We start from the raw sequence: 26,789 nt of genomic DNA, 5'->3' as shown, positions 1-26,789 counted from the left end.
CCCCTTCTAAGCACAGATAATGTTTCCAGAAAGAAAAATGTTAGATATTGTATACAGCTTCTTGTGATGATGATAAAAGTTGATATTTGAGGTTATTATGATGTGACCTGAGAAATGTTTTTACTCATTAAAAAGAAGCATGGAGTAACTTGAAAAATTCATTTATATCCCTTTTTTTTCACAGTGGTACAACAAAGTGGGGGGAAAATTAAGTTTCAGTTTTTTTAGAGATGTTCAAAAGGAAACATAAAATTCATGCTAGGGAATGCACAGTTGGGTTTACCACAGTAACTATAATTCAGATCTCTTAACTCAGATTTTTGTACGTTTACATTTCTCTGTCTCATCATGCCTTGTTTAAATGGTTATTTTGTGAGACAGGTTGGAATATCATAATAAAACCACATTGAATACTTAGCTTTCCTCACGTTATGGTGTTATTAACAGTAAATAAATGTTTTCCTCATAGGCATGTAATCTATCGATTTATAAAACCTAATGAATTCAGAAGGTCGAAGTTTACGCTAGGCCAGACCTAGTGTGCAGTCCAGGAGGATCGGGTCAATTTAAAATTAACAAAATAATTTTCTAATTTTTTTTTTTTTGTATTTTATTTCTGTTCATTCTGATAGAGCTAAGTTCTTTTCAGAAAAATACGTTTTTTCCTTTTATCTTAACATGTGTTTTCATACCTAGAAACTACTTCAGCATTGTTTTATGTGGATTTTGTTGAGATGTATCCCATGAACTTTCATTTTCTTTGTGTTGGTCTGAAATGTTTTGCAGATAAATGAAGTAAGGGATTATCAGTTTGATGATTTTGTTTGTTCTGAGGGAGTAAGGCCATTCCTAAACAATGTTAAAATACATTTAAATCTACTAAAGATAGGCCCTGATCCTGCAACTTCTTGCATGTAATCATCTAACATGATTGAAGAGAAATCCACAATTTTTTTTTTTACTTGGACTGTGTATCTTCAAAATTTCATAAAGATAAATGCTATAAATCTGTGTGAGTTAGGATTTGGTAAATTACAAAAACTACCTAGATGGTGCAATTTATGAGCATGAAAAAAGACATGTATATTTGAGTAAAACGTAGCTATATTTAAAAAAAATTATTTAAATTCTTCCACTTTCCTTTTTAAACAAAGAACCTCTTAGGCAACCTGATATTCAGACTGGTTTTAGACCTAATATAACAGATGTTCTTGAGGGTGACCAAACCCACGAGTACTGAACATCTGTGTGAACTGTGACACTGTCAGGGTTGGCCAGTTTGAGTACTTGCAAGGTCCAGCGTGTGAGCATACTGGGTATTTATTTACTACAGCATGTTTTTTCTTCCTCCATGTAGCTTGTCTCAGCCTTGAATTCTGTTACGAGAACTCCAATGTGAGAATTGGAACAACCATCCAAAAAAGAAGAGATAATAAATGTATTTTTGTAAAAGATAGCAAAATATTTGTCAGTGAAAGTAATTTCATTTTAGCTCTAGACGAAGAAAACACGGTGGAGTTAGTAAACAATTGAGTTTTCTGAATACTTTTTAAGAATTGTTTTCTACATTTAAGTAAGCAAAAAGGTTCTGTTGCACTCAGCCCAGTAGGTGGCTGGCTTTCAAGAAAGGTTTTGCAAAAATAAGTTTGAGCATTGATATAGTAATTATATTTGAATAAGATTAATTTTTGTAAAGGAGAAAGCTAATCTCATCAGATTTCTGTGTAATTTCTTGGCAAGCTAAGTCAGTGATATAAGAATGTATGACAGTTTTGTCTGTGAATGATAAAGCATCTGTTCTACTGATGATCTGTTAAGAATATAATGCAATTAGAAAATTCAAGTTGCAATTGCAACATATCTTTTTATGAGATTTGGTCTCTTCTGAACTGGGATATACACATGCCTGTTTTCATGAGAATGGGACAATTATTTTCCAATTAACTTGCATGTTTTGCATAACATAGTAATTATTTTAGGCAGTGATGCTGTAGATTAATAACATTTTTGTTAATAACACGCATAAGCAAGAGAAACTGTATAGCAGCTCCCAGTTGTATCATAGTAAGCACTTTCATGTACATATTACAAACCTCTGTTGTTAAGGCTTAAGACTACAGTAGTAATAAAATTATTTCTTTCCTGAAAATTACCAGATTGACTTTTTATACCTGCAATATTTTGTTTGATGCATTTTCAAGATGTGTTTATCTGATTAGCTTTGTATCTTTATTCTGTTAACTTCTCAAAATCTAAATGATGGAGCTGTTGCATTATTCTATAGAAAAGAGCTACACACTGTCCTTTTTAATGACAGATTTATTAATGGAGCAAATCATCAGCTATTTAAAGTCAATACAGGCCTGCTGAAGCTGCTAGAACAGTGACAGTGTACAAGAAAACAAGTGTGCCTAAAATGCATGCATATCACAGCCCCTGTTTTCACTGTAGTTTCTCCAATGCACATTGTTGTTCATGCTGCTACTCTGATATGAGGAAGCTGAGGATCTATTTTGCTGCATGTTCAGTGAAGAATCCTCGTTAACATATCAGCCATAGCCATTCTCATTGGCTTGGCTAACTATGTTGCACAGTATAAAACATATTTTAAATGGTAATTTTAAAGCTGTCTGATCCCTTTCTCTCTAAATGTATAAATGTCTGTCTGCTCTGCAGTGGCACCCATTTATAGTGCCATATAATTTCTGTTCAGTCCACAAAAGAATAAGACCCTAGCAAGAATAAGACCTTAGCCTGGATGATGCCATCAGGAGGTACTAAAATCTTTCAGTACCAGGCTAAGAATGTGTGGGAACACGGGAGTCTCCATTTCCCTTCTTGGAAGCTCTGTTCCGTGTAGAAACCTTAAGCCATGACAGTTCAGTCTCAGCAAACCTTTATTTTGATAGTATAAACATGATGTAAGCTTATTTTGACCTCAGTCAGTCTGGATTTTAGGGGGTGGGGTTTTTTTGGTGGTTTTTAGTTTCTTTTGTTGGGTGTTTTGTCTGGTTTTGCATCAGTCCTCTCCTGTAGGACATTGTTACTAAGAGCAATCGGCCAATCCGTAGTGTGTACAGATTTTTCTAAAACTAGCTGGAGTGGCAGGCAGGTGAGAATTGCTACTTTTGCTCCCAGAGTTGGAACCAAATTGCTGAACCGGTGCAGCTGAAGCCTCTCCACAGGCCTCAGGAAGTCCATTGCCAATCTCTTGGTGCCAGTGGCTCAGATCCATGATTGAATTAATACAGTGGGAGGGAGAAACTCCTGTACGTCAGATATTTGTGTAACTTTGTATAAGTTATTGGACCTTCCACCTATTTTTAAGAGAATATTTAGGTTTTTTTTCTCTCTGATCCCATAGTATTTTGTTTTACACTAAGTTGACCACTTCTCTGGAGTAGATAGTAATGTGCAGTACCCAAAAGCATGATAGTGGTTGCTGGATGTTTCTTCTCCTCAGCACTGGCTGCTGAGTTTATTCTTGGTCAGATGTTGCCAGAACACATTCACTAGAAGAAAACAGGTTGTTGTAGGGAACCATAATAAATTAAACTAATTCAGTTTCTTGCTTGTGTACTGCAGGACTTGTCACTCCAGAGGCTTTGTGCGGGTATTTGCTTTATTTTGAGAATATAGAGTTCCTTGTCTTATGCAAATTGGAAGTGAGAAGTTTCTTATCTTGAGTTAAATAGGATATTGTAGAGCTTCCAAGTGCCCACCAAGGAAGGGTTTCAGAAGCAGTTTTCAGAACCAAAACTGGCATTAATGATGTTTGTATTGCACTGTGGTGATGTTAAGTGATATTTAATACCATTCTAGTGTTAACTGTGGTGTTTTAAACACCATTCAAGAGACAGACCACTTTTGAAACATCTGCTAGGTTAGCTCTGCCATACAGTATGATTGATTATTGAGATTAGGGATGGCAGGCTGGTTAGCAAGCTGGTTAGCAATCTGTACAGGTCATCTTGCTCATACTGCCATAATTAGGAACAGCATCCTTTAGTTTGTGGTCATCTTTACTGCAGAGTCAAAAAAAACCCAAACCAAACCCAAAATAAAATTTCACTTGTCTAATAAAAATTTCAGTAGCAACTCTGCTCATTTAATACAAGCCTAAACAGTGAATGTAAGCTGAGGTCTGTATGTTCCAAGATTTGAAATATATTTTGCTCCACAAATATTGTAGTAGTTGGTACTTAAAACTTGATCTCTTCCACTTTTTTCTTTAGTGCACCGATGCCTTATCTAATTGGTGTCCACTTAAGTTTAATAGAGGTAAGTTTACTATACACTTCTGTGTACTGATAGTCATGAGGTGTGTGTGCCATACATGTTAACTTTAATGACAGTGCTTCAGAAAGAATCCCTGGGGTTTAGCATGCAGAATGACAAAGTTTAAGCTTGAGATGCTTTACAAAGTGAAAAATGTGTCTCTTAGAAATCTTATTTTTGAAACGTTTGAAGGAGACATGTAAGCTCTACATCATGGTTTGTTTCTACATCTATTTAGTAGCTCAATGGTAGCTTTTTGTCTGCCTTTTTAGTGGTTCAGCAACAGATTTTCCCAATAAGAACAGTTAAAAATTATTTTGGAGTGATCATCAATTAGAATTAACATCATTCTGTTTTCCCAGGTAATTTACATTCCTGACCCTCTGAAAATCTGTCTATAAGATTCATTCATAATGTTCATAACTATTAATTTAGAAAATAGTATTTTCTGAAAAAAAATCCCAAGAAGTAGCCTTATCACATTTGAACATATAACAAAACAATAGAACTCACCTGAGTGGTAAGTAACATCTGGGTCATAAATAGCTTTACCTCCTTCTGTAACTGGTGATGCCATTAAGCCGACATGTATAGTCTGATTATGATGTAGACTAGATAATTGATTTTGGAACTTCATTTGATTTACACTTCTGCTAAGGCAGTTTCTAAGGATCAGTTCATATTTGCTAAATGGATGAGGTGGGTTCTCGTCCAGTGTGAACCACTAGCACTTTTGTGTTTCCAAAAAAAGAGCCTTCTATCACGTGTACTTTGCAAGTCTAGGAATAGCCTTCTGTTCTCTCAAGTCAGGTTCCTATGACCTGCATACATTGATTGTAATATCTTGATGAGGACCTTTTTCCTTATTCCATCAGAAAATAATGGAACAGAAAGGCTTGCTCTGAAAAAGAAGTTGCTCAATTCCTTCTGAAATAATTTGCTGGACTGTACTATTATGCATTATTGTAGGAATGTATAGAAAAGAGTTCTATTATTTTTTTCCTGAAAGGTACAAATTGTTTAATTCTTAGCCGATAGTCAAGATCGTTTCGTCCATTCTTCTATAATACTAATAGACATTACATCTCTGAGACTTACATATCTGCAAATAATTACTCTTTTCTCCTTTTTTTCAGCTGATTATATGATTAACATCCTGTCTGTTTTCACAAATATGAGAGAATGGAACATCATTATGTGTAGTTCCAGTATATTTAACTGTGTTTTGTGTAAATCTTGTTCATTTCTTGAGTATGCTTGTATTTCAGAGATTACAAATGTAACCTTACTGTTTGATGGAGAGGAAATGTTTTTAAAAGCTACTCCTAGTCCTGCATCTGATTCACAAATCCTGCATCTAAAGCTCAAAATGATTTCTTTGCCGTTATTGTCTTCAGTAAAATCATCCTTTGTAATCTAGTGCATTATAATAAATATGTCATTTAGAAGGATGTCACAGTAAAATGCTTTTTCACAATTTTTTTCTCTTAACAGAGAGTAAAAAATAGATCACTGGAGGATGTGGTTTTGTTAAATGTTGACACAAACACTCTAGAAACCCCTTTTAATGACTTGAGCAACCTACCTGGTGAAGTGGTGAGTCTTACAGATATTTCATCTTTATTTCTTATATAGATGCTCAAATTGCCAGTAGTTATTTTTGTCTGGTTTTGCTAACTACTGTAAAAGGAAAAAGGGGGTGAAAAGCACCAAGTGCAGACCCCTATATTTGAGATTTTACCTTTTTGACAGTTGAGGAGATGTTGAATGGAACATCATTCCTTATTGTAAAAGTAAGATCATAATTACAAAGCTAGCTGCATTCATTAGGCATAGCTGCTTTAAACGCAAGAGTCTCTTCATCTCATCTTAATCATTATATTACAAAGTAGGCATTTCTGTCTGCCTAGTGGCATGTCTTGCAAAAGAACGAGAGAGTTTTTGAAGGCAAAAAGAAGAAGGGGGCCAATTATCGGCTTCTGCTTCTCTGCCACCTGCCAGCGCTTTCCTTTTAATTAATGATCTGATGGCACTGGTCAATATAATAAAAAATGCTTGTACAGTTGGGGTCATAAAATTCAGGCTTTGATCTTCTTCAACTTTCTGAAACATTTATTTGTTTTCTCTAAATTATTTCAGTTTTATTTTAATCTCTTCTATCCTGCTGAGGGCTGCGTGAATGAAAACCTATACTGTTTGTCATTTGCTTTGGCAGAGCAAAGACTGCTTACTTAGAATTCTATTTGTAAATTAAACTGCAAACCCAGTTTGTCATAAAAGACATCTGATCCTTTTGAAATGACGAAAACTGTCTTTTGTCTGTAAAGGATGATAAATTAAGTGCCAGTTCTTTCTGGACTTTGATCTTGCAGAGGGTGCCCCCCCCCCCCTTTTTTTTTCTTATTGCCTATAGGGCAACATACTCTGTATATCATTTTAAATAGTCACAAAATTCAGTTACCTTGTTGTTCCTAATAGAGCTCAAGAAGAATATAATTGTGAAAACACTTTTGTTGAGTTATAGATGCTTAAGCTATCACAGATGATTGTCAAGACAAAGAATTTTATATCAAAATGTGGAATCAAAGAGTTACATTTTCTTAAATTGTAAATCATAAACCCAAACTATCTTAGTCAAGGTAAAGCACTGTAGTGACAGACTATGTTTTTGTTGTTAATTTGTATATATTGGTACGATAGAAATCAAACTCTTGATGATTTTGTTAATGTCTGTTCCCTTTGATTTTAATAACATTAAAATCTAGACTTTTTATAGAGCATCTGGTGAATCTTTCCTTTGACTCGGCATCAAGTATAGTTCAGAAATGTAAAAGAGTGTATAAAAATTATTCTGATGTTTTGTGATTTGATACTGGTCTATGAGAAAGTATACACACATGCATATACAATAATTTTGACAGTATCATCCAGGAATATAACAATTTAAGTAAAAAATGAATCATGATCTGATGTGTGAGTGATTTTAACTGCCCTTGCATTCAGTGAATAAAGTTGAGGATATAATGTCATGGACATGTATACCTCTTGTCAAATAAAACCTAGATCTAGAACTGATATTTAGGCGTCACCTTCCCTGAGATACTCGAGTTGTACATATGTGTTACATACGTGAAACATTTCAACCTCTATAAATAAATCTCATAATCATACGTACAAAGGTAGTAAAACTTCTGATGAAAAAATATAAGACTACCCCTGAAGGATGGTAAAACAGAATGAAGAACTGAAAATAGAAATGAAGCTCAAGCCTTAGAATCCTTCAAAAATTGATTCCAGGTTGCTTAACAGCCTAATGTAAGAAATGCAGGATTTTCAGAATTTTCTAAAACTTTCTTGTGTCCAAAAGAAATTGAGTGATTATTTTCGTGATCAATAAGCCTGATGATGTCCTCACAGCTTAGGTATTTAATAGTTTACCTAGGTATAAGTAATATGTCTATTAAAATGCTCCGATTGAGATTTTTTTCTTGATAAATTTAAGATGGAAAAAAATTTATATGGCATTGTCTAATAAGCTATATAATAAATTAACTGAGATTTAAAAGGCATTTTTAAATCACTTACTTAAGCATTTAAATTATAGTTACAGGCTAGATGACTTTCTATGCATGTGAACTCTATTATTCTGTCAGACTGACCAGTGGTCCTGACTGTGCAAAGGTCAGTGGTCACAGTTGTCCTGAATTACCAGTCCTTTTTTCATGTGGACCCTCTGCTGTGTTGCATGCTGTAATCTTCTTAATGGCTTCATTCCAATATTCACACATAATATTTTAGATTTATTGACTGTTAGAAATACTACCATGCCAGTAGCAGTTCCGCTACTCCTAAGGTATTTAAAATTGGAAAAATAAATCAGTGCACGACTTTCAAGAATCCTTTGTTTTCTTAGAGGGGGGAAAACCCCTCTTTTTTCCTCTCTTCTGACAAGAACACTTGTTTTTACATTTCATCATTTTGCTGTGAATTGCTGTCTATTTTTTAATTAAAAAAAAAAAAAGAAAATGAGTAACTACTTCTAGGGGAGTAAATTTACTCGTACAGCAGCACTTAGATCACTACATTTATAATGTGAGATGTTAGGAAAAGAACTTTTGTGATGTTTTTAAATTAATAGAGAGCGTAGACACAAATTTATGAACTTTGAGCCTGATCCTGCAATACCTGTTTGCAGTTAACTCTGACAAAAAGACTACTCCTTTACTCAAATTTTAACACTTTCCAAAAAGGCTTGGAGAATTGAGAGCGTCACTTTTAGCAACCAAGTCCTACTGACTTCTCCACAGTCTAAGCAGAGCTTCTATAAATAGATCTTCAGTAGGCTTTGTAGGTTTTTAGCATCTTCTGTGGTCATTAAATATTGTTAACTGTAAAATCTGCAGAGCTGTTGAAAGATGTGTAGCCTTTGTAGGGTGTGGTGCCTATCCGTTATGATGCAATACAGAATCTCAACAGGGTTTTAGAGTTGTAGTTTTGAGAATCCTAAAGCCACAGGATTTTAACACTGTAAATTTGGCATTATGAACATTGCTGTTTTAAAAGCAACGTTTGAGAAGTAGGCTGTATTTTGCATAGAAAATCAGTTACTTTATAAAAGTGTGTGCAAATTATTTCTATAAATACAATGAATAGTAGTATTATAAAGAAGTTACAGTCAACATGTACTAGTGAGACTAAAAAGATTTTTTAAAGTAAAATTTAAGTATCTACATTTTTCCATCAGAAAATAGCCAAAACTATGACTAATCTATTTTAGAAACTCAGCACAGTCAGCAGTGTTTGCAGTGTTATGAGGCAATTTATTTTGAATAAATTATTACAGGTGAGATTCTGTTGAACCTTGAAATAGTTTTAGAAGCTAGAATAGGAGAAGAAGGTAGAACAGGAGATTGAAAAACACAACGAGTTTTGAAAACGTTTGCATTTAAGTGCTCGTTTTCATTTAAACAAGTATTTGTGATGAAATGCTGGAGTGCTATCAGAGCTCCCTAAATCGTGTGTGGTAGCGATATCAATTTGTAGAAGCCCTTTCATTAACAATGTTGTTTTCAATATCAGATTCCACTTTGTTGTAAGGTTTTTGTTTTGTTTCTCTTCTTTGCCATTTTACCTCACTTGCTCGCAGTTGAGAGTGAGCTTACTTTTATAGTGACGTGATCAGATGAAGAACACCAAAAAATAGTTTGAAGCGTAACAACTATCACTGATACCAGAGAAATATGTGGATATCTTTTTTTTTTTTTCAGAGATCTGGTAGTCGCTGGGAACCCCAGTGCATGGTTCTGCTTTTCTCAGGCACCAAACATTTTGAATACTTCCGTACGTGCTTAAATTTATATGCATGGTTAGGGTTTGTTTTTTTTTTAGGAGCAAAAGCTTTAACTAATAGTCACATGATTTTGTTGATTTATTTTTTTAACTTTTTGCTGTTCTACTCTTCTGCTCAAATGGACATCCAACAGATATTAGGCATACTTTGTTTCTTGTCTAGTAGTTGTATTTTAGGAATTTTAGAAAGGACATAGGGTGACTATTTTTTTCAAATTACACTTTCTGTTTTAATGACCAACCACAGTATGTTTCTACATTTTAGATATACCTAATTACATATGAAAGCAAAATCACATACCCATCTCATGACTTTCTAAGTATCTGGAAAACTGTTCTGTTGATTTAAACCTTCTTGAAGCTCTGATTGCTCTTCATTGGCAGCGTTGCAGTCCAGTGAAGTCACCTTCCTATGAGAAGCTGTTGCTAGGAGAAGCTAAGAGCGTTTTGCTTCTAGTGAAAATTAATAATGCCTTTTCTGAAATAGAGCACTGCTGTCTTCCAGAAATAAATTCTAACAGCATTCTAACCCCAGTGGTTTGTTTGCAGTTCTGTATTTTTAAACTTTGTAAAAGGCTATTTCTGCTTAAGACATGCCAAGAAGGGGAGAAAAAAAAGCTTTGGGATTCTTCATCATAGATAGGTAGGTGCATTAAAGCATATATGAGGGAAAGATTTTGATAGTCACTGCTTGGTTTCTTTTTTTTTTTTTTTTTTTTTTTTTTTACTTGGTGCCAGAACTATTTTCTTTGAAATTTTAAGAGTTATTAATAATGTCACCCAAAGGGGTCTCACACTGCCTTGGTTTAGGTTCATGGAGCTAAGCAACCACAATCCTGCTCTGCACCAGCTCCTTCTAAGTAGCGGAGTACCCAGTCTCTTATCTGTACCTACTGTATTGACTGTAATAACTACTTTATCAGTCTTAACTTTGTTTAAACTATGGAAAGGGGAGAATTTGCTGGCAACTATCCAAATGCTTAGCTTGGGTTTGCCATCACTTGATGCTGGGTAAGCTCTGAGGAAGCCCTGTCCCTCCACATGCATGCTTGCTGAGCTAAGCTTGAAAGAAACTCAGTCAGGTCTCAAGGGTGTTTCCAGCGTGCTTCAGCCACGATTCCAGTTGTGAGGACTGGGAAATCAGGGTTGCGGCCCACATTATCTCTGCAGCCTTTTTCTTAAGAGCACTATGCTCCTAGTACCTCTGCAGAATAATCTAATGGAGTTCTTCCTGCCTTTCAGGATTGTCTCCTGAGAGAAGCAAAAGTTGGAGGAACTTTCTTTGAACTTTAGCACAGCCTTTCTTAGGCTAGAACTCCCTCCAGGACAGCAGCACAAAAATGTGCGTCTGACTTACACATTTTTGTGCTGGAGAACGTGCCTCCAAACACCAGCCTATTGGGATGGTCTTAATATTGTTGAACTAATACCAACGCTACAGTGAAGGGGGAGATTTGTTGCTTTCTATTGTTCTTTTTAACACTTTTTGGCCTAAAGCATCTTGTTTATTGATGTATGTTAGGGTACACAGAGCATGGCAGAACTGAGAAAATCAAAAATACCATTTTCCTTCACATCTTCTGCTTTATTATATAGTTCCTTTGCTCTACAACATCTTTATCCTCCTCCTTATCTTACTCAGTCTTATTGGTTGCCTTAATTTCCCCAAGCTCACAAGGTATAACTTAGAAAAATGTTGATCTAAAAGTACATAGAGAATTTTCTACTTTTTCCTTCCTTTATATTTCGCAGGTGCTTTGTCTGTCCTGATAGAGACAACGTTTTAAGGATGACAATTCTTTTTTTTGACCTCATGTTTCTGCTGATGTTTTAGTGAAACCAAGCTCATGTCAACAGGCAGATTTCCCTTATGCAAAGGCTACATAGATTTGTTTCCCTCAGAATTAAATAAACTTTATTCATAATAGCCTTAAAATAATCATACAGTACAGAACAAAAAACCCAAAATAAAACCCAAAAGCAAGACGTGTTTATTTTTTTCAACCTTAAACTGCTTAACTGGTTTTTGTACTCAGACATCCTGGTTTTTTTTTGTTTTTTTTTTTTTATCTTTTGAGGTATAAGGAAAGAACATAAATGAGCTTTGGTGTATGCTTTCTGTGGGCTAAACGAATCAGGCTCTAAACTTTTATCTAGATCTATGGAGCTTGGATATAAATTGAAAAGATCACAGCTATGGGGAAAAGACCTACACTGTAAAGGCCTTTCTGCATAGATTATGAACATCATAACTCAATAATTTTTTTTCTTCCAAACTATAGTTCTAATTGGACCCAATGGGGGTCTCTCTCTTTGATCAGATCACAGTAACTGTGACTTTACACTGGAAAATGTCACTACTGTGAAGGTTTATCACCTGTAGAGCTGGTCTTTTCTCTGATGCCGTGTTCAGTTTTCATTAGCATTATTCAAAGTTTGGTTGTTAATTAGGTTGACACTTCAATTACAATCATCATCTACAAGAGCAGTCAGGACTGTTTGCATAAAAAACCAAAAAGATATTCATTCATTTATATATTTCTGAAAGAATGAAAGCTGTTTTGGTGATAGTTTGTGTTTATAATGTTCTATTTAAAGAATAAATCTGAATGTTAGTTTGTATGGTATTTAGCAACTTAACTATTGCTTTATTTGGTATATTGTAACACAAAGGGATATAGAAACATGTATTGAACGTGATTGGAGTTGACTGATTTCTCCACATGTACCTAATAATGAAAGTTAGCGGAGTATGGATTGTGTGTGTAATTCCACATATCTTTAAAAAATACTGTAATAATTCCAGATTTGTATGATTTTTCTCCAAAGTATTTCCAAGTAAGGGTTATCTAAATTAAAATTTTTCTTTATTTTCCTTATTCTATACAATCACTCATTTCCATTTGCAAAGTAAAAAAAAAAAAACTGACCTCCTTAAAAAAGAAGAGTCAAGCACTAAAATACGAATGGTCATGTCATTTATTTTAACTGCAGGTGCCTACTAAGTGGTTGTGGGGGGTTTTTTTTGTTTGTTTTGTTTTGTTGGTTTATTTTTTTTTTTTCCACATGTTATATCTTTTGAGGACGATTCTAAACACAGCGTGGCACTGAATTTACACAGACTTTTCTCAACTGTTTGACAGTGGTAGAAGCTACTTCTGTGGTGCCTAAGAAATTATGTAAGGTAATAATTTGACTTTAAAAAAAAATTCCTAAAACTGAATAGTGAGTGACCATTAAAAGTCGTTAAAAATAAGCCTTCATAGCATAAATAAAAAAAAATCCAAATGCCTTTGTTCAAAAAAGTAGATACATTTTATGATTGAGGGGAAAAAAAATCTGTGGAAAAGTGACTCACATGCATTTTACTGTAAAATAATTAGGCTTATTTATGTCAAGAGGCCTTGAGGAAAAAAGAGAGCATAAACCAATTTGCATTAGCACTCTACCATCATCCCCTGCTTTCATTTCAATTAACAGACCAGCAGGTGCTCTTTGCAGTTAAAAAGATAAGCTATCAAGGAGGAGGATGAATTTTTGGCTGACCTGTAGACACCATGGTTTGCCTGCTGATTGGGTTCATACCTCGCTGTACCAATTTCTGAGGTGTTAATTTAACTGTTCCACTCTGTCATGCAGGTCTCAGCCTTGAAAAATAAACTGAAAAAGCAGTCTACAGCTACGGGTGATGGAGTAGCCAAGGCCTTTCTTCGGGCACAGGCAGCACTGTTTGGATCCTACAGAGATGCACTAAGATACAAACCAGTAAGCCTTCTTCTTTAATTTATAAGAGGATGGTCTCATTCGTTGCAAGTATAATATGGGATGTTTTACTCCAGTCTGAAACATTGCAAAGAAAATGTTTTCAATCTTACTCTGTGCTAAGGACACCATGGCAATTTAGAAGACACTACCACCTCTTGATGGCGAGTTGTACTGAAAAATAAATACTCATCCAAAGCTAGTTATATTGTTTGCATCAGTTTTATAATTTATTTACTATAAAATCAGACTGTATTAATGGAACTGCTTACAGACAGCTCACCTGGTTTAATGAACTGGAGCCTTTCAGACTCCATAATTTTTCACTGTACCAGGTTAGAGACATTGCTGTATTTGAGGCCAGAACCTTTTTATTTTCTAGCAGAAACAAGAGGAGTCAAATATGCATTTCTTCTATTATACACTTATCTTGATTCCACTAAGAAGTTAGGAGAAATGAAAACCCATTTCATCCATCAGAATTTCAGAATTTTTATTTCTGACATTTTTCTGATACTCAAGTATATTAATGTGTTATGGGCTTTCATTGTCTCTGGTGTGTGAGGGTGACACATACTGAGCCTATTAGAGATAAAGTCATTTATCAGAAAAAACTTAGGGATTTGTTTTCTCTTTCAGTTCAGGTTCTTCTCCTATGATATTTGCAAACTATGGATAAGAGTTCCATTTGATAAAATGCATTGAGATTCTGAGGATATGATGTTTGATGGTCCAATCACTGCAGATAAATGTTGAGAGTTTGAAGGAGAAAATCCTCCTCACTTGAGGCATCAAGTCTGTGAAAGTGGTGGTGCCTGGGCACGTGGGTGGATGGGTGTTTGCTTGGGAGCTAGGAGTTTGATATTCTGCTGTTAGGTAAGGAACTGTGTGGTATTCTTTGACAGAAATGGATAGGATAGTTATTAATTCCAGATGAGGCCTTCTCCTGGAGGAAAGATTAAAATACAATATGGCACTGTCTTCCTTCTTCCCTGACATTGCTTCAGCAGGGGGCATCTAATTTGCCCCTTAGTCTGAAGGTGAGGACAGTGCTGCGTGTCAACTCTTGGTGGCTTACAGTAAGAGCTGTTAAGTCAGGAAGCATCATAATCTACATTGGATGTATGTGAAAAGTGATGGCCTTACCTGTCTTCTGACCAGAAGCAGGCTCCAGGCAGTCCTTTGTGTTGGCGACTTTGTTGAACTGAATGTGCAACTTCTTTAGCATTGGGGGTAGCCTCTCTGTTGACATGAGCTCTCCTTTTAACTGATCTCCATTTTATTGCAGTTTACCTGTTGCCCTCTCTCACATACCTACATTTACACTGTATTGGAAGTAGTGCATCGTGCATCGTTTCAACGGGCAAACATTTGTCAAAGTGACCTTTCTTTCCATATTATTTTCTTTCACAGTTTTTTTTTCTTTCTTCACTGACTGCATTATAAAAGAAGATATTTATGAAACCATTGTGGCCTTTATTTTTTTTTTTTTTTAAATACATTCTTTCAGAATATCTTAACAGGCAGAAGTCTGCTGGCAAATACCAGCATATCTTGGATTAGCGTCAACTTGTCCAAAGCATATTTAGCAAAAAAAAAAAAAGAAGTGTAACTGTTATTTTGAGCTGTGTTCACATAGTTTTAACTAAGGTAGTATTTTATATATTTTATTAAAATATATTAGAAGCTGAATTTGCTCTGAGTAGTTGTCCCATGATTGTTCAGCTCAGTTTTTATGTGCCTTTTGAACTCAGTTTAATGCATATGCATTGTGAAATGGGAACTTCAAAAAATTAAATCACATTTGACATTATTAGGACCATTTGACAGGAGTCCCAAAACTTATTAATTGTTATTGCAAAGAAAATACTACCCTTGGTGTCTGTGGTGCTAGATGTAATAAGGACGTCTAAACCACAGCTGTGGGCTTTATTTACATTCTTTCAGGATCTCAAGTAGTGGTCATGCTGCAACTTTGTAGCCTATATATTTAAGTGGGAATATTTTCTATATAGATTTGAAATACTTTTTCTGTAAATAAGCCAATCATTTTCAGACTCAAACCTGAGAGGTTTTGGGGTACCGTTTTAGGATCACAAACATCCCGATGAAAAATAAAATAACATATTTAGACAGTTATTTATAGCTTGTACGTTGAAAAATGTGTTTAAGGGAACTGTTTTCCTTGCAGCAGTATGTTCTGTATGATTTTAACTTGGAACATGAAACAACTGTCATTAATATTCTCTTTGAGTAAAGAACAGCTTTAATAGTGTCTGTACTCATCCAACACTTCTCTTCGCTCCAAACGCTGTTCATCACACTGAACACCCATTCTGTGCAACTGTTTGTTTTCAGCATAGGACAGATTCTCCTCAGTATAGCAATATGTCTTGAACAAACGTCTAGCAATTATTGAAAAAAAATGATTGGTGAAGTGGAAAAGGGGAAGCTTCAGGGGTCTTGAAAAGAGTTCATGGGACTCCAGAAGACCATATGGAAAATTTGACTACTCTAACACAGACAGGAAATATGACATCTAATAGATAAAGATAATAATGAGGTGTTTTTTTGTGTAATAAATGATAGTAAAAAACTTAATCCCATAAAATTTTCCGGTAAAATTGGATATAGTTGGGTTTTCTGATTTAATCATGATACTGAATTAAAGAAATAGATGAAATTGATATAACTGCCACAAGTATTTTTGTGATATGCTACAATTTACATTAGCAAATGCTGCATAATAGGAGTGGATCTGTAGAGCTAAACATTGCAGTTGGCACTAAGGACCTGAGCTCCACCCAGTGTGCATTAGTAGCTTTATTGCGCTTCTTATTTTAGTCTAGTGTTTAATACTGAATACCCATGACTAGCTGGAGCTCATTTTCTGCTTTTGTTTAATCCAGAAGGGAAAAATTGCTTCACTGTCATCTGGTAAATGACAAAAAAATAATCCAGAACAAAATAGCATCCCTGGAATGGAGAATTACAATGTTTTTGGAAATGGCCTCATTCATGCAGGGGACTGACTCCATTCTGAGACACGGGGTAAGATGCTCTGGCAGAGGAATGTGCGTGGACTTTGCAGGGGTCTCAGTTCCCACTGTTGTGTTACAAGGAGCCCTGGAATGTAGAAAGGCGAGCGGTCAGCGGCTGGCTGGACTCGCCCCGCGTGAGCCGTCGCGCGGTCTGCAGTGCCAGTGGTGGCAAACGCCTCTGGTCACCAGAGTCTGGCCCCGCGGACTCAAATCTTAGCCCTGAACCTTCTCTTGCTCCTCTTTTCTTTAGGTAGTCCAGCATTTGGGAATTTATCGTGGAACAATATTGCATGTTCCACATTTCGGAATTGTGTGCGTAGGTGGGAGTTAGGGCGACGATTACAGTTGTGCACTTGGTGTCGTTTTGTCCATCTGTGTGTGTGACATTCTGTTTTTTCTAGCTATTTTACTTTACACATTCTTCATGTGTATTTTTTCGGTATCCATCTTATATCAGAGAAGAGCCACGGCAGTCAAACGTTTTAACAAAACAAGGGAAAACAAGCCTTACGCATGTACTTATGCAAACCTTGCAGATGAAAGCAAAAACTAGTAAATTTTTTCCATTAATTACATACAGTATGGTCAGTTAATAAAACACTGTTTGATGTTAAGAATTCTTAAACAGTCAATATTCTAAATGTATGTCTAGAAAAGGAGAAGTAGATAAGAGAATGAGGAAGGAGTGGAAAAATAATGAGAATAAAAATATTCACCATGATAGAGACCAATTTTTACATCATCAGGAAAATAAGCAAAGCAGAAAAGTTTGCTCTTAAGCAGCAAACATCAGGAGGAAATCGAGGTGTGATATTTTTATTTTTTGGAAAAGGTAATTCATCAGGGCAAGACAAATACATTTCATGTGTATTTCAAATAAACAAAATGTCTTGGTTTATGACACAGCTATTAAAAGATTATGGGATATGAGCAGTAGTAACTTATTTTCTACCTTTAAAAAATTGGCTTTTCTTCAAGAATTAGCTAAGAAAAGATGAAGTTGTTGAAAAATTCACCTCTTTGGGGGAGAAAGTTCTCAAAGCTCTTGATACTAACACAAAAGAAATAAACCCAAGATGGCTTTGTTTTAAGTTGTGATGGTTGTAACATCACTCACCAGAAATGAAGACCAAAGGCTAATGTCTTGCTCTGGAATGCTCAGCAGTAAGAGTTCATGGTCTCATCAGCACACTGGGGTGCTGAGATAACTTCTGGCTTGAAGATAGCACGACTTGTCACACCTCACTTTGATTGAATGCTAACTGGGGTGCTTTGGGCCAATATTGACACTATTTTAAGTAGTGACATCAGCTCTTCAACAGATGCAGGTATTTTATTCAATATGCAATATATCAAAATAACAAAATTAAATTTTTTATTAGAAAAAAAAATCAGCACAGATGAATCTTTTTTTTTTGGGTGGATTGCAAGAAATTTAAAATTTTTTCAGCAAATTGTATGCAACTTTAAATGGCCCCTTCATGGGTAGAGTCATGCTGAGTTATCATAGGTCATACTTGGTTATCCCCTAGCCTTTTTTCTCTGAATACCATGAGATCAGATCAAGTTTCAGCTTTGTACTTCCTTGATTTTAAATAGAGGAATTCAAATATCAAAACCAAAATGATGTTTAATTTAAAAAAAAAAAAAAAAAAAAGTATATATACCAAAATTGAAGTAGCTATAACCATACCTAGCTACCTTATACTCTTCATGTAATAAGCAAGAGCTACCATATGAAATTATATTATTTATAGCAATAGTACAGATAGTTGGTGTGAATCATCTCATGCTAGAGCAATAGGAATGTTTTCTGAAATAATGTTTGTACTTGTCCAAGTTAAATATCACTAGAGTTAGAAAGCACAAACATACCTTCTAATCTAATTTTTCTTTTAAAAATGATCACGCTGGTTTAGCTCACTGTTTTCACATTCCATTGAGGTCTGTATAAATAGCTTGTTTAAAATGTGAACGTAGCTTTGAGTAAGAAATTCCTGCTGTGTGTGGCAAGCTATGAAAGGGGAAGAAAATTCTATAGCAACTGTTGTTAAAAGGACATGTATCATGTTTGGGCATAGATTGTTTGGTCTGAGTATTAGCTGTCTACTTTTCAGCATAGAGTCCCCACTGGGTTTTGATCGAACTTGTTTTGAAAGTACATAGTAGATCAATATGACAGGGGCCATTTGATGGTCTAATAGTTAAATATCAGTGGAGCATTCCTCCAAAACTCACTTTCTAAAGGTACCTGCTTGTCTTTCCAGAAATAAGAATATTATAAGCTTTATATGAAAAAAATTCTAGAGAGATTTTTTTTTGTATTGATTCAGTAATTTATTTTTAAATAGCACTTCAAAAGGCTTCATGTTTACAGTAATAACCTTGAAGATTTCTAAAAGTTTTATTTGGAAAGTAATTTTGTTGTTCAGACCCTTGAAGAAATAGAGTTAGGAGTTAATTGTGTTATTTAATGCAGTTTCAGTAAAGTTGCAGCAGGTACCATGAGAAAACTTTTGTGTGGAATTTCTTCAGATTTCAAGACTTTCTCATTTTCATTTGCTGAGCAAGTAGGAACTTTAAACCTATTCAGTTTTTTTAAAGCAACCTTGCTATCTGCAGGTTCAAATAACATAGATGACTTTTGGATGTGAACTTTTTATAGATCTAAGTAAATTTTCAGCAGAGGAATAACTTTTTGGTTATTCTGTCTCTGAACTGTACTGATAGGGGAACAGATGCACTAAGTGTCTGAAGCATCCGTCGATTAAAGGAAAATATTTGGGAAAATAGTACAGCCATGCACTAAAGATGTGTGTTGAACAACCCTTTCCTGGTGGTCTGTTACATGGCTCAGGCAGGAGAAGTGCCATCAAGTAGAGCTCTCTGCTCTCTCTTCCCAGGCTGATGTGTAAGGAAGGGAGAGCAAGCATGCCTGTTTTCTCAACTGCAGGGGGGATAACCTCTTTTTCTCTTTCATCTTTCCCAAAACAATTGGCAGTAGAAGTAGAGGCGTAGCTTAGTTTGTATTTTTCTAAATAGTATATTTTGAGAATACTATTTTCTCTCTTTGGTCCTAAGTTGAATGTTTCATATTACGTCATGAGCCATCATCTAGTTAGTTCTGCATTCCCACAAAGCCTCTGTATTTCCAGAAGTAATTTCTTTGTGTAACAACAACAACATATATATATAAAAATAAGGAGTTAAAATTTGCTGCCATGAAGTTTTTCGGGAGAACAACAGAACTGAGAAGCAAGTCTGCCCTCAGGAACACTATGTCTTGTACCACCATGGCTCACTGAAGACTGTTCCATTTGTTTTGCTGCACTTTGAATCTGCGAAGTAGCTTGGGATCATCCTTTTAAGACAAGAGTCTTTAGGAGCTCAAAAATAGGGAATGCAAAGTGGGTCAGGAAGGCAATGCTATTTAAAGTACCACAACCATTTCAAGCTGCCTGGCAGGTCCAGTGTGTCCTGCCTGTGTGCAGTGTTCATCAGTTACCTTGGGATGAGTAGTAGATGGAGTAACCTGGGTGCTTCTCCTGGAGACTTAACTGACACAGTGCTACATATTGTACCTGTATTGTAATTGTACTGGGTTTGCATATCGCAGTATCCCAGCTACCCTGTGAAAGGGGAAGGATTACATTGGGTAAATGCATCACTTCTAGCTCTTCCAGTGAGATTTCTTTTCTAGAGTCAGAGGTTCCATAAAGAAGTAAGGATGTAAAACTTAAACCATGAACTGAAGGCCATGAACTTAAATACTTTGTTGAGTAGGATTGGAGCCCTAAAAAGAGGGAAGATTTTGGTACTGTAATAGGATTTTAAAATGACATCATAGTGTTTTTATTGCAGCGTTTCCTTGGATCATACTTGAACCATTTAAAAAAAAAAAAAGTGGAAGGTGTAAAGAGCAGTGGGAAATGGTTTAGAACTACTCCACCAAACTCACCTAGGTCACGTGCAGGAGACGCTTTGTGACACTCTTGGAAGCACATAACTGCACAGTCAGCCAGCATTGACAGGAAAACGTGTGAAGTAGCACATGCAGTTAAAGTTAAACAGGGTTAGGAGCAGAAAGCTGTGGTGCTCATGGGCATGAATAAATTTGTCTTTAAAGTGGCTAACAGTTGGAGCTATTGTGAAGATCAGGATAGCAGCTGTCTTTGATCTGTTTTCTTTTGAATGGCTTAGATGTCTTTTATTATGGTCTGGGACTACACTGTATATGTAGCTTTTGGGTAGTAAAATATTCTATTGTAGATTTGGGTGTGGCATTTGGTTGAGTTCCAAGTTTTCTGTCTTTGAGACGTTTGGTGATTGATAATTGTTTTGGTTTTGTAAACTTGGGTTGAGAGGACTTTTGGCTTTATGCAGAATTGGAGAGAATGCTTATCAAGAGTGTCCAGTGGTCTGTGCACAGTGAAGATAGCAAAATTTAAACGAAATCAGGAAATAACATGGGAGTCAATTAGATTGTTCAAAAATAATCTTATTAGCATCTTTTATTTTTAAATGAGTGCTATTTTTGGTAATAAAAATGATAAAAAAAAAAAAAATTTCAATAAACACTTGGTTTTCCATGAATACTTGTTTATCTAACTTCATCATCAAAGTGTTTTGGTGCAGGGATTTTGGTAAATATAGACTATGCACCTTTCCCATGTTGTGGAAATACATTTGCTTGTATTAAATGTTAATTTCATCTGTTCAGACAATCTCCATAACAGCATCCCCAAAAGTTTGTAGCTTTTGTTTGGTGTAAAACCAAAATGGATTGGTATTTCAATAATTTATCCATCTTATGTTTTGATAGAATAAGTATAAATTTGGTGCGGATACATTTTTTTTTTTTTTGGACTGTATTAGAGATTTGGTTTAGTAGTATTGCTGGTTTAGCGTGCCAGGAAAGAAGAGTAACCCTGAACAATAATGCATATTAAATTGTTTGAAGCAATGGACCTGCTCTTCCTCAAATTCATAATGACTTCCATGAAAGTTTTAATGAGGAATGCTGTAAAGGTAACATGAAGCAATTGTAAACCATTGTATGTTTCCCTGCCAATGCGTGTTTTGGTCACTAACTTCATAAACCAAATGTTCAATTGCAACATGTATTCTGAGAACTGTTTAAATATTGTATGATAACTTCGGGCTTTTTTTTGTTGTTGTCCATGTCTGCTTAACTGGATATGTATTTATCAAGAATGCTTGAAAGGAAATATTTGTATGTATTGACTACTAATAAATAAATATATTAGTAATGGGGATGTTAAAATAAATCAAAATATTTGTATACTTTAGTTACCCTCTAATTTATTCTGTTCAAATTTTCCAGGGAGAGCCTATAACTTTCTGTGAGAAAAGTTTTGTGAAGCATCGTTCCAGTACTACTAAGCAGTTTCTGGAAACAGCTGTTAATCTTCAGCTGTTTAAACAGGTATGACAGTGTCAGTGACCCACGTTTAATGATTTTCTCTTTAAAACATATGCATATTTAAATATATTTTCCTTTCTGCCAGCTTATGAAACTCTGGGATAAAATATAATTGTGTACAGGCAGCCATCCCAGTTTTGTTGTATTTTTAAGTCTGCAGTTACAGTTACAAACAGCGTGTGGGGAGGTGAAACTAAAAAGACAAACAAACAAACAAACAAAACCATAAAAAATAAGAAAATAAGCCTAGGGTGCAGAGCCAGTGCAGCGCCTCTTCAGAGTCCGTCAGCAACTTGGATAAACAAGGAAAATCACAAATCTCCCAGCTTGATGGTTGAACTTCATTTTCAGCTATCTTGGCTCATGACCAAAGAACCTGAACAAGATGGTGCTTACTTAAATTGGACTTCAGTGGCGTTTCATTTAACAACGAGATTCATACTGTAATTGCAGTTGTCGTTACTAGGCTTTTTGAAGTGTGCACACAGAGAATGTTACAAACCTGAGCCATAGGGGTGGCCTGAAGAATAACCTAGCTGATCTGCTACTGCAGAGTTTGAACTAATAGAGAACATATTCTTGTGTCTGGCACAGCTCAGTACTAGTTTTATTATGGTCTTTGAAATTAATTTTTTTTCTTTGATTTTATTCTGTAACTCTCTGTTCTCCCTTTTCAAAACATGACCCCATTGCATCAAAATGGTGTTAAGAAGTTTATTACTAGATTATTTTTTTTTGTAAAATCAAGGAAAATCTGAATGAAATTAGAAGACTTATAGAGGTATATATTTGCATGCAAAAATCTAGAAAGATTGAGGCATGGGAGTTCATGTTTAAATATTCTTATCGACTTCTTTGAAGATATACTACCATGATAAATAAGGGAAACCCATTATCTGTAGAATCTTCTAATTTTCAAAAAACATTTGGTGTTAATCAGAGGCTAGTGTCTAAAGAAAAGATATATGCAAGGATGATAGCTTGTAGGAGTCCTGTGAAAACATATTTCTCCTAATTGCGTTAAATTTAAGGAAATACTGATCATAGAATTGGGCTCCTTTAGTTTTACTGTTTTATTGCATACAATAATGAAATGTGAATAAAAATATAATATAAAGAAGAAGTCTGAAACCTTTTTGAAGTATGCAGCACATATGATTGAAATGGAAAGAGAATAAACGATGTTGTTTACACTTTGCTAATCTCAGTGAGATAAGCTAGTGTGAAACTTTCCTAGTAGAGAGCTGCCTACAAGCAATGTTTCTAAATTGTTGCCACACTACTACTACTGAAGCAAGATCTTCAGCTGTAAGAGAAAGGTTTATTTCCACTGAAATCAATGGGCTTGACAGTGTGATTCTGTACTTACCCCATATGTTTAATATGTGTTCAGTTAAACAGGATCAGTTTACAGTTTGTTCAGACTTCGTTTATATATTAGTTTAACTTTATTTCAACTAAATGAAATAATGTGTTTTAGAAGATTAGGAAATCGTAACAATTTTGATTGTGGTTTAAAAGTAATAACAGGGTGTTTTTTTCATTCCTCTAGTTTGTTGCAGTTACTCCCACTTTTTCAGCTAATCCTCAGCCCAGCTGCATCTTCTCCAGTTTCTCCCACTGACAAATGAGCTGTTTTCAAAGTTGTTTGTGTTCAAAAAGACTAAACTGTATTTTGCTCTGTTCTGGAAAATGTTTTAAGCAGAAAATAGTTCTTAGAAGCAGCCTTAAACCTAGACCAAGCAGAAAATAGGTACTTTAAATGCACCCTTTTCACCATAATTGACGAGTAAACTCTGTTTGTTCCGTTTTATAAAATCCTTCCTCTGTCTGTTTTTCTTTCTAATTTTTTAATCTTCTCCCTATCTATCCTGCATTAAAACATGATAATTCCTCTAATTTAACCACTCTCTTAACTTGGAGCTTGTAGTATCTTTTCACCAAAGTACCAGGAAATCAGTGTCAGAATAAACTGTGGAATTAGTTCTTTGTGTTAGTCTCTTTCAGATTATTTTCATCTTCAATGTTGTGTTTTTATTCTGTATTGCATTTTGATGTGCTTTCTGTCAATGATATCCCCAAGTGTATTAGCACATCAGTCTTTTTTACCAAAAACCATTAACTAACTAGTAAATAGGATCAGTCCCAGCACTTAACCTTTAAATACTGTCATCAGTGGTGATGACACTCCCATCCTGACACTGTTCTTTCATTATAAGCTGTTATCTCCTTTTTGGGCCAATCCTCATCCATCCTGAAGTTCAGGTGTACTGTGCTTTGGTGTTATTTCAACTGAGGCACATGCAAGAGGCTTTTTTTTTGGTATAGATAAATTACATTTCCTCTATCTAGAAAATAAATTATCAAAGAATCTGTGAGAACCAGTGGTGTGATTTCATATGTTCTATCTTTCCATTTACTCATTTACTATTTTTACCCCCAATACCTGTTTGTAAGCCTCATTGAATTACGAGCAAACTGACAGGCAGCACTTGCCACAACCTTTGTTTTTTAAGTAATTATACTCTTATTCTTCACTTCAACTGTGTTTCCTTGAGAAAATTGGTGGTTTTTTTTTTTACTTCCAGATATATCTGGTGTTTCCCTTAGAATTATATAACAGAGGTGAATCTAGGGAGTTTTTGACTCAAGTTTTTGTTCCTCAGGTATTAAGTTGTCCATTTCTGTATGTCATTTTCAGTAACACTTGTGTTTTTGTTCCTTTATTCAACATCATAGTCTTTACTGAAAATTGAGACAGGATATTTTTGACAGAGACCATGCCTAGATTATCTTTTAGTCTCAAATCGTTCTCTCAGATTTATAGTTGTCTTAGATCAGGTTGATGACTTTACATTTTTGGAAGTTGAAAAAGACTGTTTATATTGCTCCAAAACAGAATATACCAAACTGTTTACAAAACATACATTTTCCAAGAATTCATAGAGGTAATTTATGATAAATACCCTCATATGGATCACAGCTATAGGGAGGTGTGAAGTTCAGTTTATTTGCTTTAGTTTTCTAAGGCTGTCTGCTGCCCTGAGTAGTTTTGATTTAAAAACCCTGGTCATCATTACTTTTAATCTATAATGATATAGATTATATGAAAAAATATTTTTTCATAAAATAAGTATCTATATATTACATATTCTTATTTCCTGATCAAATACTCTGCACATGACAGTTTTTCTTCAGATTGAATGTTTGTTCTCTTAAACTATATACTAATATTACTACTTTTCTCACTGTTTTTTTTCCACATATTTGATATTTGTACTAATATGTGTGCTATCCATTTGAATAGCTATTTCTAAGCTTCCCTTTAATTAGGGTAACATGGAAGGTATCTAACTTTTATTTCAGTGTGCAAACATACACAATTAATAGTTGTCTCTTACATGTCAAGTAATTCTGATGAGTGTCAAGGGAAAACATTAATTCATTATTAGAACTAGCATGAAGCCTAATGCTAGACAGTCTCGTTAAATAATGTAATTTTCTAAGTAATGTAATCTGCGAAAGTCCTAACTAAAAAAATAAGTACTGAATGCCAGTTTAAGACTTGAAAAATCAATCCTAAGTCTTTGAAAATTATTAGTCATTTCAAACTTCCTTTGCAAGCTTTATGAGTTGAGCTGACTTTTTGCAAGCTCTTGAGATGTTATTGTGAGGCAATCACATTTATGATGTTTTGAAAATCACATTTATAATATTTTCTTTGCTTCTACCAACCTTTAATTTTTAATAATGGGTGAACTGACTTTGAATTTTTACTCCTGCCTAAATAATTGGTTGCATTTAGCTGACAAACATCATCTCTCCTTCCCTACCCCCCACCCTTTATCACTTCCACAACAAGATCTACTGAAGTGGGTATAGTCTGTATTTTGGTTTCAGATTTCAAAATTACTGAAGGATTATGGTAGTTCTATCTTTAGTCAGTGTAAAATCCAAAAGTAACATTAGAATTACTAGTTTGTCATTGAAAGTGATAGTCAACCAAAGGCTCTTGGGATCCCGAAGTGAATGCATTTCTTGAAACAGCAGGCACAGATTTTTCGAGAGACTATGGGTTTGAAAAATGAGAGGAGAAAACCAGAAAGTATATGTGTAATTCCACATGCTATTCTTTTCGTGTAGCAATTCAATAGAAATCATTAACAGTAAATTGCTCAAAAGTAATACCTACTACTACCACTTATCATTTCCTTTAAATAATGTCTCAAATATCTTTTTGCTAACAGTTCTTTTTGTCAGTATTTACATTAAATACTCAGTTAGAGCTCTAAAAACTAAAATTCAGTCAGTGTCTCAGTTTTCTGTTGATAGAATTTACCAAATGATGAGTATGTCCATAAATCTTATGTTAGTTTATAGTATGGAATGAATTAATAACTTTCCTAGAAGAGATAATGTCTTACATTTCAAAGGCTGGAGATAGGAGGGAGGAGTTGAGGTTTATGGTTTGGTTTTTTTTTTTTTTCTCCACAGTAGTAGCTAAAGATGCTCTTATCTATTTTTCTTACTGTGAAATAATCCAGTGATCCCATAGTGGTCTGACCATGAACCAACCTCTTTGGAAAAAAGCCAACTTGGAATAAAATGAAAAATAAGAAGGAATTTAGACAAGAAAGAGAAAAAATGGTTATCTTTGTGCTTGCCTTCTTCTTGCTGCTGGAATTTTTGTACTCTTGAGAAAGTAATTTGTTTCATGTCACTAATCTATTCATTGACAAGTATCAGATTGTGACTGACACTGTTTGGATTATCTGTGGCAAAATATGATACAGCCAGAAATTAATTTTGGTTAGTTCCTATGTACTGTTTAGTACCAGTGAGTAACTCATAATTCTTGCTAGAAGATTAACTGTGTCTAATTGGAAAAACATTTTCTCACTTTATCTCTCAGACTT

General features: G+C 34.9%; 1 protein-coding gene across 1 annotated transcript in view; it reads left to right on the top strand.

Moving 5' to 3' along the window:
- DENND1B (DENN/MADD domain containing 1B) overlaps positions 1-26,789 on the top strand; it is a 96,412-nt gene that overhangs the window by 43,564 nt on the left and 26,059 nt on the right. Inside the window, exons 10-13 of the mRNA XM_008946386.1 lie at positions 4,236-4,281; positions 5,773-5,874; positions 13,267-13,392; positions 21,775-21,876. Of these exons, the coding sequence (XP_008944634.1) occupies positions 4,236-4,281; positions 5,773-5,874; positions 13,267-13,392; positions 21,775-21,876 (376 nt within the window). The remainder of the gene's footprint in view (positions 1-4,235; positions 4,282-5,772; positions 5,875-13,266; positions 13,393-21,774; positions 21,877-26,789) is intronic.

The sequence above is a fragment of the Merops nubicus genome, unplaced genomic scaffold (genome assembly GCF_000691845.1).
Source record: "Merops nubicus isolate BGI_N331 unplaced genomic scaffold, ASM69184v1 scaffold2008, whole genome shotgun sequence".
NCBI classification, from domain to species: domain Eukaryota; kingdom Metazoa; phylum Chordata; class Aves; order Coraciiformes; family Meropidae; genus Merops; species Merops nubicus.
This window is presented reverse-complemented; position numbering and strand designations above follow the sequence as displayed.